Source organism: Oncorhynchus mykiss, chromosome 2 (genome assembly GCF_057628025.1).
Source record: "Oncorhynchus mykiss isolate SJ-2025 chromosome 2, ASM5762802v1, whole genome shotgun sequence".
Lineage (NCBI taxonomy): Eukaryota > Metazoa > Chordata > Actinopteri > Salmoniformes > Salmonidae > Oncorhynchus > Oncorhynchus mykiss.
Genome location: NC_143023.1, coordinates 16,114,549 through 16,130,818, shown reverse-complemented (window position 1 = coordinate 16,130,818; position 16,270 = coordinate 16,114,549). Strand labels below are relative to the sequence as shown.

The 16,270-nt window shown below is 45.1% G+C and overlaps 1 protein-coding gene across 1 annotated transcript; it reads right to left on the bottom strand.

Moving 5' to 3' along the window:
• Positions 1-13,025: 13,025 nt before the first annotated feature.
• LOC110536252 (protein S100-A1) lies at positions 13,026-15,707 on the bottom strand. The gene is made up of 3 exons (XM_021621938.3): positions 15,049-15,707; positions 13,747-13,908; positions 13,026-13,312 (listed from the first exon to the last, which is right to left on the bottom strand). The coding sequence occupies exons 2-3, from the start codon at positions 13,885-13,887 to the stop codon at positions 13,148-13,150; spliced, it is 306 nt and encodes a 101-aa protein (XP_021477613.1). The 5' UTR covers positions 13,888-13,908; positions 15,049-15,707; the 3' UTR covers positions 13,026-13,147.
• Between the last annotated feature and the right edge of the window lie 563 nt (positions 15,708-16,270).

The following is a 16,270-nucleotide window of genomic DNA, read 5'->3' as shown; positions in this document are numbered from 1 at the left end:
CCATCACTCTGCTACAAAACCCTGGGCTGCATTTTCATTCCAAAAAGTTATCCCCTCCTCTCTGTCCTGTTTCACTCCCCTTGGCAGATCTGAGAAGGCAGGCTAGGTGTAAGCAGTGGCCCCACCTAGAGTCTGCCATATTGCTTTCATTCACAGCATACCTATCAGATATTTGAAGTGGAGTGAGCTAGGGCAGAAGGGAAGAAACAACTTTTTGGAATGAAATGCAGCCCTGCCTCTTATCAGTACAATACAATCTGAGACATGTGTGTTACAATAGTGCTGTTAGATAACTGAAGACAGCCTGTTTGGCACTAGCAGAACTACTATTACTATACCTGCTCTAGTAGTATTACGAGAATGCCTGCTCTAGTGGTACTACTATTAGTATGCATGCTCTAGTAGTACTACTATTAGTAAGCCTGCTCTAGTAGTACCACTATTAGTATGCCTGCTCTAGTAGTACTACTATTAGTATGCCTGCTCTAGCAGTACTACTATTAGTATGCCTGCTCTAGTAGTACTACTATTAGTATGCCTGCTCTAGTAGTACTACTATTAGTATTCCTGCTCTAGTAGTACTACTATTAGTATGCCTGCTCTAGTAGTACTGCTATTAGTATGCATGCTCCAGTACTACTATTAGTATGCCTGCTCTAGTAGTACTACTATTAGTAAGCATGCTCCAGTACTACTATTAGTATGCCTGCTCTTTTAGTTCTACGATTAGTATGCCTGCTCTAGTAGTACTACTATTAGTATGCCTGCTCGAGTAATACTACAATTAGTATATCTGCTCTAGTGGTACTACTATTAGTATGCCTGCTCTAGCGGCAATACTATTAGTATGCCAACTCTAGTAGTACTACTATTAGTATGCCTGCTCTAGTAGTACTGCTATTAGTATGCCTGCTCTAGTAGTACTACTATTAGAATGCCTGCTCTAGTGGTACTGCTATTAGTATGCATGCTCCAGTACTACTACTACTAGTACTACTACTTGTGCAGCTTAACTAGGTCTTTCCTTGCAGAGCATCTCTTTATTATGGCTAGACCTCTAACCATCTTTCCAAACATTGAATCTACAGTGCCTTGCGAAAGTATTCGGCCCCCTTGAACTTTGCGACCTTTTGCCACATTTCAGGCTTCAAACATAAAGATATAAAACTGTATTTTTTTGTGAAGAATCAACAACAAGTGGGACACAATCATGAAGTGGAACAACATTTATTAGATATTTCAAACTTTTTTAACAATCAAAAACTGAAAAATTGGGCGTGCAAAATTATTCAGCCCCTTTACTTTCAGTGCAGCAAACTCTCTCCAGAAGTTCAGTGAGGATCTATGAATGATCCAATGTTGACCTAAATGACTAATGATGATAAATACAATCCACCTGTGTGTAATCAAGTCTCCGTATAAATGCACCTGCACTGTGATAGTCTCAGAGGTCCGTTAAAAGCGCAGAGAGCATCATGAAGAACAAGGAACACACCAGGCAGGTCCGAGATACTGTTGTGAAGAAGTTTAAAGCCGGATTTGGATACAAAAAGATTTCCCAAGCTTTAAACATCCCAAGGAGCACTGTGCAAGCGATAATATTGAAATGGAAGGAGTATCAGACCACTGCAAATCTACCAAGACCTGGCTGTCCCTCTAAACTTTCAGCTCATACAAGGAGAAGACTGATCAGAGATGCAGCCAAGAGGCCCATGATCACTCTGGATGAACTGCAGAGATCTACAGCTGAGGTGGGAGACTCTGTCCATAGGACAACAATCAGTCGTATATTGCACAAATTTGGCCTTTATGGAAGAGTGGCAAGAAAGCCATTTCTTAAAGATATCCATAAAAAGTGTCATTTAAAGTTTGCCACAAACCACCTGGGAGACACACCAAACATGTGGAAGAAGGTGCTCTGGTCAGATGAAACCAAAATTGAACTTTTTGGCAACAATGCAAAACGTTATGTTTGGCGTAAAAGCAACACAGCTGAACACACCATCCCCACTGTCAAACATGGTGGTGGCAGCATCATGGTTTGGGCCTGCTTTTCTTCAGCAGGGACAGGGAATATGGTTAAAATTGATGGGAAGATGGATGGAGCCAAATACAGGACCATTCTGGAAGAAAACCTGATGGAGTCTGCAAAAGACCTGAGACTGGGACGGAGATTTGTCTTCCAACAAGACAATGATCCAAAACATAAAGCAAAATCTACAATGGAATGGTTCAAAAATAAACATATCCAGGTGTTAGAATGGCCAAGTCAAAGTCCAGACCTGAATCCAATCGAGAATATGTGGAAAGAACTGAAAACTGCTGTTCACAAATGCTCTCCATCCAACCTCACTGAGCTCGAGCAGTTTTGCAAGGAGGAATGGGAAAAAATTTCAGTCTCTCGATGTGCAAAACTGATAGAGACATACCCCAAGCGACTTACAGCTGTAATCGCAGCAAAAGGTGGCGCTACAAAGTATTAACTTAAGGGGGCTGAATAATTTTGCACGCCCAATTTTTCAGTTTTTGATTTGTTAAAAAAGTTTGAAATATCCAATAAATGTCGTTCCACTTCATGATTGTGTCCCACTTGTTGTTGATTCTTCACAAAAAAATACAGTTTTATATCTTTATGTTTGAAGCCTGAAATGTGGCAAAAGGTCGCAAAGTTCAAGGGGGCCGAATACTTTCGCAAGGCACTGTATATGTTTTGACCATGACAGTTTACAATCTAAGGTATCGCAAAGTAATTTAGTCTCCTCAACTTGCTCTGCAGCCACACCATTCCTTACCAGAGGTCTAGCACTTCAGGAATGATTTGTACCAAATACTATGCTCTTAGTTTTAGAGATGCTCAGGAACAGTTTATTACTGGCCACCCATTCCAAAACAGACTGCAACTCTTTGTTAAGGGTTTCAATGACTTTATTAGCTGTGGTTGCTACTCGTAGTATGCCTCCTCTAGTCGTATTACTATTAGTATTTAGTATTTGAGTAGGATCCCCATTATCTGTTGCAAAAGCAGCAGATACTCTTCCTGGGGTCCACACAAAACATGAAACATAATACATAATGACATAATACAGAACATCATTAGACAAGAACAGCTCAAGGACAGAACTACATACATTAAAAAAAGGCACACATAGCCTTCATATCAGTAGATACACACAAACTATCTAAGTCAAATAGGGGAGAGGCGTTGTGCCGCGAGCTGTTGCTTTATTTGTTTTGGGAAACCAGGTTTGCTGTTTATTTGAGCAATATGAGATGGTAGGAAGTTCCATGCAATAATGGCTCTATATAATACTGTACGCTTTCTTGAATTTGTTCTGGATTCAGGAACTGTGAAAAGACCCCTGGTGGCATGTCTGGTGGGATACGTGTGTGTGTCAGAGCTGTGTGTAAGTTAACTGTGCAAACAATTTGTGATTTTCAACACATTAATGTTTCTTATAAAAAGGTGAAGTGATGCAGTGTCACTGGAATTTCATAATTCCTATTAATTGTACATTAATTAAATCACTCAGTTAATTTTATAAGAATTTGTAAGATTCCTATTTGCATAAAATAGACAGAGGAGCGCGCTGCCATGAAACCACGAACAACAGTTTATATACAAAATATGACGTCATAGGTTATAAATTGTCCTTTCTCCCAACAGTTCAAAAGTTTATTCCCACCCCTTCTCTCTCTCACTCCAGACAAACAGTTAAATTGACATTAAAACTTCTGAAGTCTTCATCCATCACCATTCAGCAGACAGTTCCAGCTAATGGAAAACCTAAGAAAACACACACTGCCTTATCTAAACATCCCAGAGCTAAGTTGAGTTGGTTCAACCATAGGTTAACGACCCTTTTTGCTTACTTAAAAACCCACAATTCCAGTCTTCTCCAACCTGGCTGGAATGGTATTTATTTAATTTAGTTACCCCCTGTTTCATGCTCCACAATCCCTTCCTTATGAATTAATATTTTTAATCAGATATAATAAAACAGAGTAGAGTTTAATTAGTTATAGTTATATGTAAAATGTAGATATTGTTTAGTCATTATTCATAAAATTCCTAACATGCAGTCAGTCTCTCCTCGACTCTTAGCCAAGAGAGACTGGCATGCATAGTATTTATATAAGCCCTCTGATTACGATTAAGAGCAAAACATTCTGGGCCAGCTGCAGCTTAACTAGGTGTTTCCTTACAGAGCATCCCTTTATTATGGCTAGACCTCTAGCACTTAAGTAATGATTTGTATCAAATACAATGCTCTTAGTTTAAGAGATGTTCAGGAACAGTTTATTACTGGCCACCCATTCCAAAACAGACTGCAACTCTTTGTTAAGGGTTTCAATTACTTTATTAGCTGTGATTACTGATGCCTATATGGTTGAATCATCAGCATACATGGACATACATGCTGGGTTTAATGTCAGTGGCAGGTCATTGGTAAAAATAGAAAAGAGTAAAGGTGCTAGAGAGCTGCCCTGCGGTGCACCACACTTTACATGTTTGACATTAGAGACCCTTTGAGTACTATTAGATAGATCAGAATCCACATTATAGCAGAGGTTGAAAAGACACAGCATTTACGTTTTTTCAACAACAGGTTACGGTCAATAATATCAAAGGCTGCACTGAAATCTAACAATACAGCGACACACAATCTTCTTATTATCGATTTATAAGCATGCTGAAAGTCTGTTGTTAATTTGTTTACAGATAAATAGCATTGTATTTGGTCAAACACCATTTTTTCCAACAGTTTGCTAAGAGCTGGCAGCAAGCTGATAGGTCTGCTGTTAGAACCAGTGAAGGCAGCTTTACCACTCTTGGGTAGTGGAATTACTTTGGCTTCCCTCCAGGCCTGAGGACAAACACTTTCCTCTAGGCTCAGATGAAATATATGACAGCTAGAAGTGGCTATAGAGTCAGCCACCATCCTCAGTAGCTTTCCATCTAAGTTTTTAATGCCAGGAGGTTTGTCATCAATGATCGATAACAATAATTTTCCCACCTCTCCCACACTAACTTGCAATGCTTTTCTTTCATTATTAGCTTTTTTATGCATGAATACAATTGCTCACTGTTCGTTGCTGGCATTTCCTGCTTAAGTTTGCCCACTTTGCCAATGAAATAATAATTAAAATAATTGGCAACATCAAATGGTTTTGTAATGAATAAGCCATCTGATTCGAAGAAAGATCGAGTTGAATTTGTCCTTCTGCCCATCATTTCATTTACAGTACTCCAATTTTTTTCCATTGTTCTTTATATCATTGATCTTGGATTCATGAAAACCCTAAAATACACAGAAACATTTTAATACCAAAAACCCAAATACACATGTATTTGGACCCAGGTCTCCTCTCTACAAACTGTGGTCTACAAGTTTTTACTTCAATTTAGAAATGATGTTGTTTAATTTAATTGCATTGCTGGCTGCACAATTGACCCTTGTGGGATGAATAAAGTACAGTACTTAATGTACAGTTACAAAAGAAGAATATGTTTGCGTGTAACAACGCAGAGGGCTCTAATTAATCTTCCATGGAGAGAGGGCTCACCCTTTCTTTTGTTGCTTTGTTATGGTTGACCAATCTCCTGGCGGCTTCATCAAATGACAGTTTGGTGAGGAACTTGTTGACATTTTGTTGAACGTGAGGTAACAGACTTGGTTTATTTAGCAAAAATATATGACAGAAAGGACTCTCCAAACAGAGAGTCAATGTTGATAAGTTTTGTAAACAACAAACATTCATCCATCTATGTACAGACTACTGATGTAAGCAACTGGCATGGGTTGTTCACAGTTTGACTGACACCTGTATGTAGAGCGTCTGCAGGCCTCGTACCTCCCTCGTGGTGGGTCATTTTGAACTAGGTGGGGAGCGGCAGACATTCCTCTGGGCTGGTCTGGAAGAAGAGAACGGACAGCTTCCTCAAGCTGCACCACTCACAGCTAATCAGCTCCGCAGCCTCACCATCTCCAGTGTCCCCCTCAGGACTTGGGTAATAAAGCACTGGAACGTCACATACTGTTAGGTTGGCTAAATTCCAGTAACCTTTGTAAAAGGTTTTGTATTTACAAAACAGGGTGCAGGAAAACGACAGGTCCAGGGCAGGCAGAGGTCAGTAATCCAGAGCAGAGTCCGAGAGGTACAGAATGGCAGACAGGCTCAGGGTCAGGCTCAGGGTCAGGGCAGGCAGAGGTCAGTAATCCAGAGCAGAGTCCGAGAGGTACAGAATGGCAGACAGGCTCAGGGTCAGGCTCAGGGTCAGGGCAGGCAGAGGTCAGTAATTCAGAGCAGAGTCCGAGAGGTACAGAATGGCAGACAGGCTCAGGGTCAGGCTCAGGGTCAGGGCAGGCAGAGGTCAGTAATCCAGAGCAGAGTCCAAGAGGTACAGAACGGCAGACAGGCTCAGAATGTTCAATACTGGGAAAACTGGAAAACAGGGACTAGAGCGAAAACAGGAGTACAGGAAAACCGCTGGTAGGCTTGACTAGATAAGACGAACTGGCAACAGACAAACAGAAAACACAGGCATAAATACACAGGGGATAAACGGGGAAGATGGGCGACACCTGGAGGGGGGTGGAGACAAGCACAAAGACAGGTGAAACAGATCAGGGTGTGACAGTGTGGGTTTTTCCTTAACATTTTATTTTCTAAGGCAAATCTAGCGGGCATCCTTTGTGGGTATCTTTTAGGACCCTGTTTTAGTTGCTTTGCCAAATTTCAGTGTCTTTCATGGGTGTCTTTCAGTACCCGTTTGAAACCCATTCTCTTTTGGTTTGGGTGTTTAAGTGCCTCCTTTCCCAATGTTGTGTTACAGCGTTAAAATTGATTAAATTTAGATGTTGTGTCACTGGCCTAAACACAATACCCAATAATGACAAAGTGGAATTATTATTTATAGAAATGTTGACAAATTAATTAAAAATGAAAAGCTGAAATGTCTTGAGTCAGTAAGTATTTAACTCCTTTGTTAAGGCAAGCCTAAATAAGTTCAGCAACTGGGCGCAAATGGAGGCCAGGAAAAGCAGTCCAGGAGGCAAGAGCAGCCCTCAGACATGCTGACATTGTGGGTCATGTTCAGCAAGGGAGAGGAGGCCTTGGGCTAACTAGCCGTGCTGCTTGGAGTAAGGCCACTGCACCAGAGCGGCGGAAGATGGTAGTGCAGGAAGTACGCCATCAGGAGGAGGCTGCAAGGTGGGCCAAGGCAGTCTCTCTTTCCAAACAGGGACAGTGGACTCGATGGGACAGTGTGGAGAAGAGGAAGATAAGCTGGAAGGATCTGTGGGCCATGGAAGCGAGGCGGTTGAGCTTCTCCATCAGAGCAACATATGACGTCCTTCCAACACCAGTTAATCTTCACCAATGGTATGGTGAAGATCCGGACTGTGCCCTCTGTTCCATGCCAGCCAACCTCAGGCACATTCTCACAGGGTGTAAAACAAGCCTCACTCAAGGACGCTACACTTGGCGTCACAACCAAGTCCTTAAAAACCTTGCGTCCGCCCTGGAGGACAAGCGAGCTGCCACCAACTCCCTACCACCCCCAGCAGCATCACACCCCTTACGGACAAACTTTGTCCGCGAAGGGGCTAAACCACCGAAGCGCGGCTCGACACCATTAGAGCGAGACCAGCTGCGCTTGGCCCGCGACTGGAAAATGCTAGCTGACATTGGCCGGCAACTTGTGTTTCCTCCGGAGATCGCGACCACCACCCTAAGACCTGACATGGTGCTCTGGTCCCGTTCACTCAAGAAGGTCTTCATCATTGAGCTCACAGTACCCTGGGAGGACTCAGTAGATGAGGCTTATGAGCGAAAGCATCTGCGCTATGCCGATCTAGCTGCCGAAGCACGGCTGGAACACAGAAGTCCGACCAGTGGAGGTGGGCTGCAGAGGTTTTGTGGCAACATCTACAACCAGACTGCTTAGAGACCTTGGAATTAAGGGCCAGAGCCAGCGTTCGGCAATCAAAGCTGTATCGGAGGCGGCAGAAGGCAGCAGTCAGTGGCTCTGGATGAAGAGGAAAGACCCCAGCTGGGCCCCGAAGTGAGAGGGCCAGGAGGTATGCGGTCAACAATGCTTGACTCAGGGAGGAGGATGCCCCTGCCATGCATAGTCCCATGGGATGTTGGCTATCATCAACAAGGCAACTCCTATGACTAATTGGGAATGGGACGCAAGCGTAGGATTGATCACCCTGTCGCTGGCCGCCTTTGGGGAGGGTGTATAGTGTGAAAGGCCGAAACACCCTAGGAACCAAAGGTACACTACTGATGATGCGCTCCCCAAATTTCACCAGGCTCACTGTTCATTAACTCTTGGAAGTGCTTGCACAAAGGATAGTAACATCTCATCCTGTGTTCTTGGAATCTGAATATCTGGACTTGTCCAGTGACTGCTGAGAAAGATCAGCTGACAACAGGGGAAAGTCTTTGTGGCGGCACGGAGAGACGGCTGACAGGAGGGAATAGACCCCACTGGGACAGTCATGGGGTAGCTTCCCATTTCTGTAGTTTCCCATGCTTCGCAGTATGTTGGAAACACCCGCTTTTAGCTACAGAAAGTCAACATACGAGAATACCCCTAGAGTCTGCGAGAGCGGGGGCGGAAGATGACTCATCGGCTGACAACATGGTAACGACTGGACCGGAAACGACTACGAGTAATGAGAGCACAGCACAAGAGAACACCACAGCAACTGTCACAAGTTCTGCTGCAACAGCGGGCCACAAACAGATGCAGGTATGTGTCTGTGGTTGGAGGAAAGTTACATCACACCATGGGTTGAGGATCCACCAGGGGAAGAAGGGGTGTTTGGGTAAAGAGAGACAGAGGCCTCGCATTGATTACTTTCTGCGAAAGCGATCAAATCAGTCGAATGAAGCACAGCAACTGGACGCAAACCATAGTTTGCAGTGCATCAGCACCACTGTCATGGAGGACGTAAACTCAAGCACCGAAGTAACAACTGAGGTGGAACCAACAACAGGAGTGGAACTCACCGAGCCTCCCAGACCTGCAGTCGAGAGGAGACTACCAGGGCACAGGCCGTATGTGAAGTGGCCTGGCGCCAGTGACAAGAAGTTGTGGGAAACAGTGAATACTGACCTTACCTTGACCCTCGAGAAACTTTGAGGCACAGTGGAGAAGAAGTTGGAGAGGATGGGGGACATTATCTATGAGTACGGGACAGAAAGATTTGGAGTGGAAGAGGCAAAAGGCGGGAGAAAGGTTCCAACCCCACCAGTTTCCAGGAGGCAACAAGAAATCAAGCGCCTCGTTCAAGAAAGGCGACAGCTTAAGAAACAGTGGAAGAAGGCCTCGGAAGTGGAAAAGGAGGGCATAGAGGCACTTCAGGCTGATATCAAAACCCGGTTGGCATCCCTCCGCAGAGCAGAGAACCTACGGAAACGCAGAAGGAAGAAAGAACAAACTAGAACTCGATTCTATAAAGATCCCTTCAAGTTCCTTAAAAGTCTCTTCACGAAGGAAAAAAGTGGAGCTCTAAAAACAACAAAGAAAGACCTAGAGGAGCACCTGAGAACAACAAACTTTGACTCAAAGCGACATGAACATCTGGCCATCCCATCAGATATCCCACCCATTGAACCCCCGGAACATCATATTGAGACCAGCCCTCCGACATGGAAAGAGGTGGAAAACACAGTTCGACGGGCAAGAACAGCATCAGCCCCGGGGCCAAATGGAGTCCCGTACAAAGTGTATAAGAACGCACCAGACGTCCTGAGGTTCCTCTGGAGGCTTATGAGAACAGCTTGGAAAAATAAGATAATACCCAAAGTGTGGCGTAGGGCAGGCGGGGTCCTGATCCCTAAGGAGAAGGATGCAGTGAACATCAGCCAATTCCGCCCAATCTCCTTACTGAATGTCGAGGGTAAAATCTTCTTTAGGGTCATTGCCCAGAGGATGGCCGAGTACCTGCAAAGGAATGCGTACGTCGATACATCTGTACAGAAGGCAGGAATATCAGGGTTCTCTGGCTGCTTGGAACATTCCAGCATGATCTGGCACCAGATCCAAATGGCCAAGGTGGAAAAAAGGGACCTCCATGTAGTCTTTCTTGACCTCACCAATGCATTTGGCTCTGTGCCCCATGAACTCCTGTGGTCTGCCTTCAGATTTTTCCACATACCGGACACCATCACAACCCTGGTGAAGTCGTACTTCCAGGATCTGCAGTTCTGCTTTACCACCTCAGAGTTCACCACCTCATGGCAGTGCCTGAATGTAGGTATAATGGCGGGATGTACCATTTCTCCGTTGGCATTCATAATGGCAATGGAGGTTATCATCAGATCCTCAAAATGGGTTGCTGGTGGACAGCGGGTCGACTCTGGTTTCCGCCTCCCTCCACTCAGAGCCTACATGGACGACATTACAACATTGACCACCACTGTCCCATGCACCAGGAGACTGCTCAGAAAACTCGAGGAGAACATCAGCTGGGCCCGTATGAAGATTAAACCATCCAAGTCACGCAGCCTCTCGATTGTGAAGGGAGTACTCTCTGACCTGAAATTCTTCATCGGAGATGACCAAATCCCAACAGTGTCTGAGCAGCCGGTAAAAAGCCTTGGAAGGTGGTATGATGCAAGCCTGAAGGACAAAGACCAGGTGCAACAGCTGCGCAAAGACATCAGTAGTAGCCTACAGTCCATCGACAACACCCAGCTACCTGGAAAGTTAAAGGCCTGGTGTCTGCAGTTTGGTCTCCTACCCCGGGTGTTGTGGCCCTTAGCAGTGTATGAGGTTCCAATCTCAACAGTGGAGAAGATGGAAAGAGGAGTCACAGGCTACTTAAAGAAGTGGCTCGGAGTTCCACGATGCCTTACCACCATAGGCCTCTATGGAGATGGTGTCCTCAAGCTGCCCCTCACCAGTCTAACAGAGGAATTCAAGTGTTCAAAAACCAGGCTCCAGATGACACTGAATGAATCTCGAGACCCAGTGGTGAGCAACAACGCGCCGACCTTGGCAACTGGGCGCAAATGGAGGCCAGGAAAAGCAGTCCAGGAGGTAACAGCAGCCCTCAGACATGCTGACATTGTGGGTCATGTTCAGCAAGGGAGAGGAGGCCTTGGGCTAACTAGCCGTGCTGCTTGGAGTGAGGCCACTGCACCAGAGCGGCGGAAGATGGTAGTGCAGGAAGTACGCCATCAGGAGGAGGCTGCAAGGTGGGCCAAGGCAGTCTCTCTTTCCAAACAGGGACAGTGGACTCGATGGGACAGTGTGGAGAAGAGGAAGATAAGCTGGAAGGATCTGTGGGCCATGGAAGCGAGGCGGTTGAGCTTCTCCATCAGAGCAACATATGACGTCCTTCCAACACCAGTTAATCTTAACCAATGGTATGGTGAAGATCCGGACTGTGCCCTCTGTTCCATGCCAGCCAACCTCAGGCACATTCTCACAGGGTGTAAAACAAGCCTCACTCAAGGACGCTACACTTGGCGTCACAACCAAGTCCTTAAAAACCTTGCGTCCGCCCTGGAGGACAAGCGAGCTGCCACCAACTCCCTACCACCCCCAGCAGCATCACACCCCTTACGGACAAACTTTGTCCGCGAAGGGGCTAAACCACCGAAGCGCGGCTCGACACCATTAGAGCGAGACCAGCTGCGCTTGGCCCGCGACTGGAAAATGCTAGCTGACATTGGCCGGCAACTTGTGTTTCCTCCGGAGATCGCGACCACCACCCTAAGACCTGACATGGTGCTCTGGTCCCGTTCACTCAAGAAGGTCTTCATCATTGAGCTCACAGTACCCTGGGAGGACTCAGTAGATGAGGCTTATGAGCGAAAGCATCTGCGCTATGCCGATCTAGCTGCCGAAGCACGGCATCATGGCTGGAACACAGAAGTCCGACCAGTGGAGGTGGGCTGCAGAGGTTTTGTGGCAACATCTACAACCAGACTGCTTAGAGACCTTGGAATTAAGGGCCAGAGCCAGCGTTCGGCAATCAAAGCTGTATCGGAGGCGGCAGAAGGCAGCAGTCAGTGGCTCTGGGCCCCGAAGTGAGAGGGCCAGGAGGTATGCGGTCAACAATGCTTGACTCAGGGAGGAGGATGCCCCTGCCATGCATAGTCCCATGGGATGTTGGCTATCATCAACAAGGCAACTCCTATGACTAATTGGGAATGGGACGCAAGCGTAGGATTGATCACCCTGTCGCTGGCCGCCTTTGGGGAGGGTGTATAGTGTGAAAGGCCGAAACACCCTAGGAACCAAAGGTACACTACTGATGATGCGCTCCCCAAATTTCACCAGGCTCACTGTTCATTAACTCTTGGAAGTGCTTGCACAAAGGATAGTAACATCTCATCCTGTGTTCTTGGAATCAGGAGTAAAAATGTGCTTAACAAATCATAATAAGTTGCATGGAATCTGTGTGCAATAGTGTTTAACATGATTTTTGAATGACTTTCTCATCTCTGTACCCAACACATACAATGACCTATAAGGATGGGGGAATAATGGCACATTGTCTGATTGTCATATTTTGCTGATGATTGTTAAATTGTAAAAAAAAAATGCTAACAATTGCATTTAAAAAAAAATATATACAATTATCTATAAGGTCCCTCAGTCGAGCAATGAATTTCAAACACACATTCAACTACAAAGAGGTTTTCTAATGCCTTGCAAAGAATGTCACCGAGTGGTAGATGGGTAGAAATAAAAAAGCAGACATTGAATAGCCCTGTGAGCATGGTGAAGTTATTAATTACACTTTGAATGGTGTATTAATCCACCCAGTCACTACAAAGATACAGGTGTCCTTCCTAACTCAGTTGCCGGAGAGGAAGGAAACTGCTCAGGGATTTCACCATGAGGCCAATGGTGACTTTAAAACAGTTACAGAGTTTTATGTCTGTGATAGGAGAAAACTGAGGATAGATGGATCGTGACTGACACTGTCTATTCTGTCTTACACTTACGGGACAAATTACAGGCCAAATACAACAGACAGACACACGTCAGACAAATGTGACAAACAGAGATACAGAGTGGGTAAGCCACTGTTTATTCACAACAGTAAGACTTATTTATAAAAATGACACATATAAAAACAGCCATCTCTGCTTCTCTTTCTTTCTGTCCTGTCCTCCTTCACTTCTTGGCAGAAGCCTTCTGGGTGTGGAGCTGGTAGATCTGTTCACAGGCGATGGAGAGGCCCACCACCAGAGAGACAAACTCCTCAAAGTTCACCTTCCCATCACCATTCTGGTCCAGATCCTTCATGATCTTGTCTATGGCGGCTGGGTCCTTCTGGGACTGAGAGGGAAGGAGAGATGGAGGAGATGAAGTGAGTGAGTGAGTGAGTGAGTGAGTGAGTGAGTGAGTGAGTGAGTGAGTGAGTGAGAGTGCTAGAGGCGTCACTACAGACACCCTGGTTTTATTCCAGTCTGTAGGGCGGCGCACACTTGGCCCAGCGTCGTTCAGGTTTGGCCTGTGTAGGCTATCATTGCAAATAAGAATTTGTTCTTACTAACTTGCCTAGTTAAATAAAGGTTAAATGTAAAAAAATAAAAAATAAAATAAAAAGAGAGATGGAAGGAGGGAAGAGGAGGTTAGATTAACTTTGGGTGCTTTTTATTCTAATATAGTGACAGAGAAAAATCTGAAAGAAAGTGAAAAGAAATACAGGGAAAGTATAGAGGGACAGTGAGATAAAAACAGAGAGAGAGAGAGAGGGATGTCAGGGTTACCTTCAGGAAGCTGGCCAGTTCTGTCTGCATCAGTTCTTTCAGCTCCTTCTTGCTCAGTGTGTTGCAGTCACCGTCCTTGTCGGCATAGCGATGGAACACTGTGATCAGGGACTCCATGGAACTCTCCAACTGAGACGGCATGGCTGCAGAGAGAAGGATACACTGCGGAGGGGAGAGAGGGAGCGGGGAGATGGGAGGGGAGAGAGGGAGGTGGAGATGGGAGGGGAGAGAGGGAGCGGGGAGATGGGAGGGGAGAGAGGGAGGGGGAGATAGAGGGAGGAGGGAGGTGGGAGGGGAGGGGAGTGAGGGAGGAGGGAGATGGGAGGGGAGATAGAGGGAAGGGGAGATGAGAGGGGAGAGAGGGAGCGGGGAGATGGGAGGGGAGAGAGGGAGGTGGAGATGGGAGGGGAGAGAGGGAGCGGGGAGATGGAAGTGGAGAGAGGGAGCGGGGAGATGGGAAGGGAGAGAGGGAGGGGGAGATGAGAGGGGAGATAGAGGGAGGTGGGAGGGGAGGGGAGAGGGGGAGGAGGGAGATGAGAGGGGAGATAGAGGGAGGGGGAGATGAGAGGGGAGATAGGGAGGAGGGAGATGAGAGGGGAGGGGAGATAGAGGGAGGGGGAGATGGGAGGGGAGGGGAGAGAGGGAGGGGAGATGGGAGGGGAGGGGAGATGGAGGGAGGGGGAGATGGGAGGGGAGATAGAGGGAGGTGTAAATTGAAGTAGCAGATACATACTCAGTACAGTGAGTGTCTTGATATCACTAATATGTTGACTAATGGTGAACTATCCCTTTGCAGAAAACAAATGAACAATGCAGAGTTGGCTTTCTTTGTCTCTGTAAGCAGTCTTTGGCTGGTGTTACTTCCTGGCATTTAAACTGTGATCTTCCACTCCTTTACACATTCCTTCTACCTCAGACCCCTCCTCTTTCTTTTGGTGCCTCCCACATTATTTGGTAACATTCAACATCCAGCTAGGTCTAATAGAGTTCTAAAACAAAAACATTGCTTCAATGTTCAAAGGTTTTCCTATAAATAAACTATGACATAATGTAATCAGTAAATAGTATGGCCCGTCATCCTGCATAACAAACCATAGAAGAACATATTTTGGAATCAAATCAAGCGAAGACTAATGAACATTATAGCCTACAAGTTTGCCGGACGAGACAGATCAGTAGCTAGTCACACTTGGAAACAGTTGTTACAGTTGTGTGAGACCTGTTTATTACACTAGATAACCTCCTCTGTTAAACCAAAGACACCAATAGTAATAGTAGAATAAGTGGAGATTGGTTACTTACCAAACAGAGGAGAGACGCTATCAGAACAGGGTGGGGAAGTAGGGTACTGCTGAATATATACCAATGATACTGAATCTACTGCGCAAGAGCCGTGGGAAAGATTGTTCAGGAATGTATAAAGAACAGGCAACGCCCTTCTGATTATGAGTGTGTGTAGCCTATAGTGAGGGAGGGAGGGGGTTCGAGTTTAGACTTGATGTCTTTCAGTCCTCATCCTTGAATTCAACATGATAAAATAGACATGGGATCACCTAGAATGTTTTCATATCGCATTAACACACGGATCTCATTCACACAAATCTATACCAATGATGCTGAACACAGACCGATATAGGGGTGACAAGAGTATATTGGTCATGTTTGGCATCTTCAGTTTAATACAGCATACAGTAGTCCTCCTGACCAGAAGAAAAAGTCATTGGCAAAGCATGTGTTCTTCTGACACCATTGTGATGGATATTCCAAGCTGATGTTCTGTTGCTCCCCGTCATTTAGTAGGCCGTCATGGTAAATAAGAATTTGTTCTTAACTGACTTCCCTAGTTAAATAAAGGTTCAATAAAAAAAGTATATATAACATAACAGCCAGTCACTGATAGTCATGAGACTCTCCTTCTTCTGGGTCTTGTGTAACATACAGTAGTATAAGTAGCCTTTCCTGCAGTCAAATGAACAAAAGCGCCCTCTAGTGGTCTCATGGGTGGAATGTTATTAATCATTTTCATAATTTCATAATATATCAGAAATAAATACAAATTAAAACACAGAAAGTCTGGTGTTTCAATGTCAAACGGTGTTGTTATATTTCAGTCTTCTATGATGTATAAAAAGTGTAATATAGGGATGCAAACTCAAAATTGAATACATTTTAACTCTATTTCTGACACAAGCCTATAACCATGTGTGTTAGGTGTATACTTTTGTTTCAAAGTAGACTTGTTTAAGACTACCAAGAAACAGTCTTGACCCTGATGTGTCCCAGTGCAGTAATGGGCTGCCCCTTACCTCTTTCTATATCCAGATATTATTGACCTCTTCTTCTATCTTTCTTTCATTCTGCAAAATACACATTAACTAGCCGACTGTATGTGACTGTATTACAACCCTCAAGTGTTAAAGAACAAGAAACATATGTATTATCAGTAAACTCATTAGTAAAGGTATCAAGCATGACAAATTGCATATCAACTTGAAAGTAATTTCAGTGCCTGGGGACATCCTGT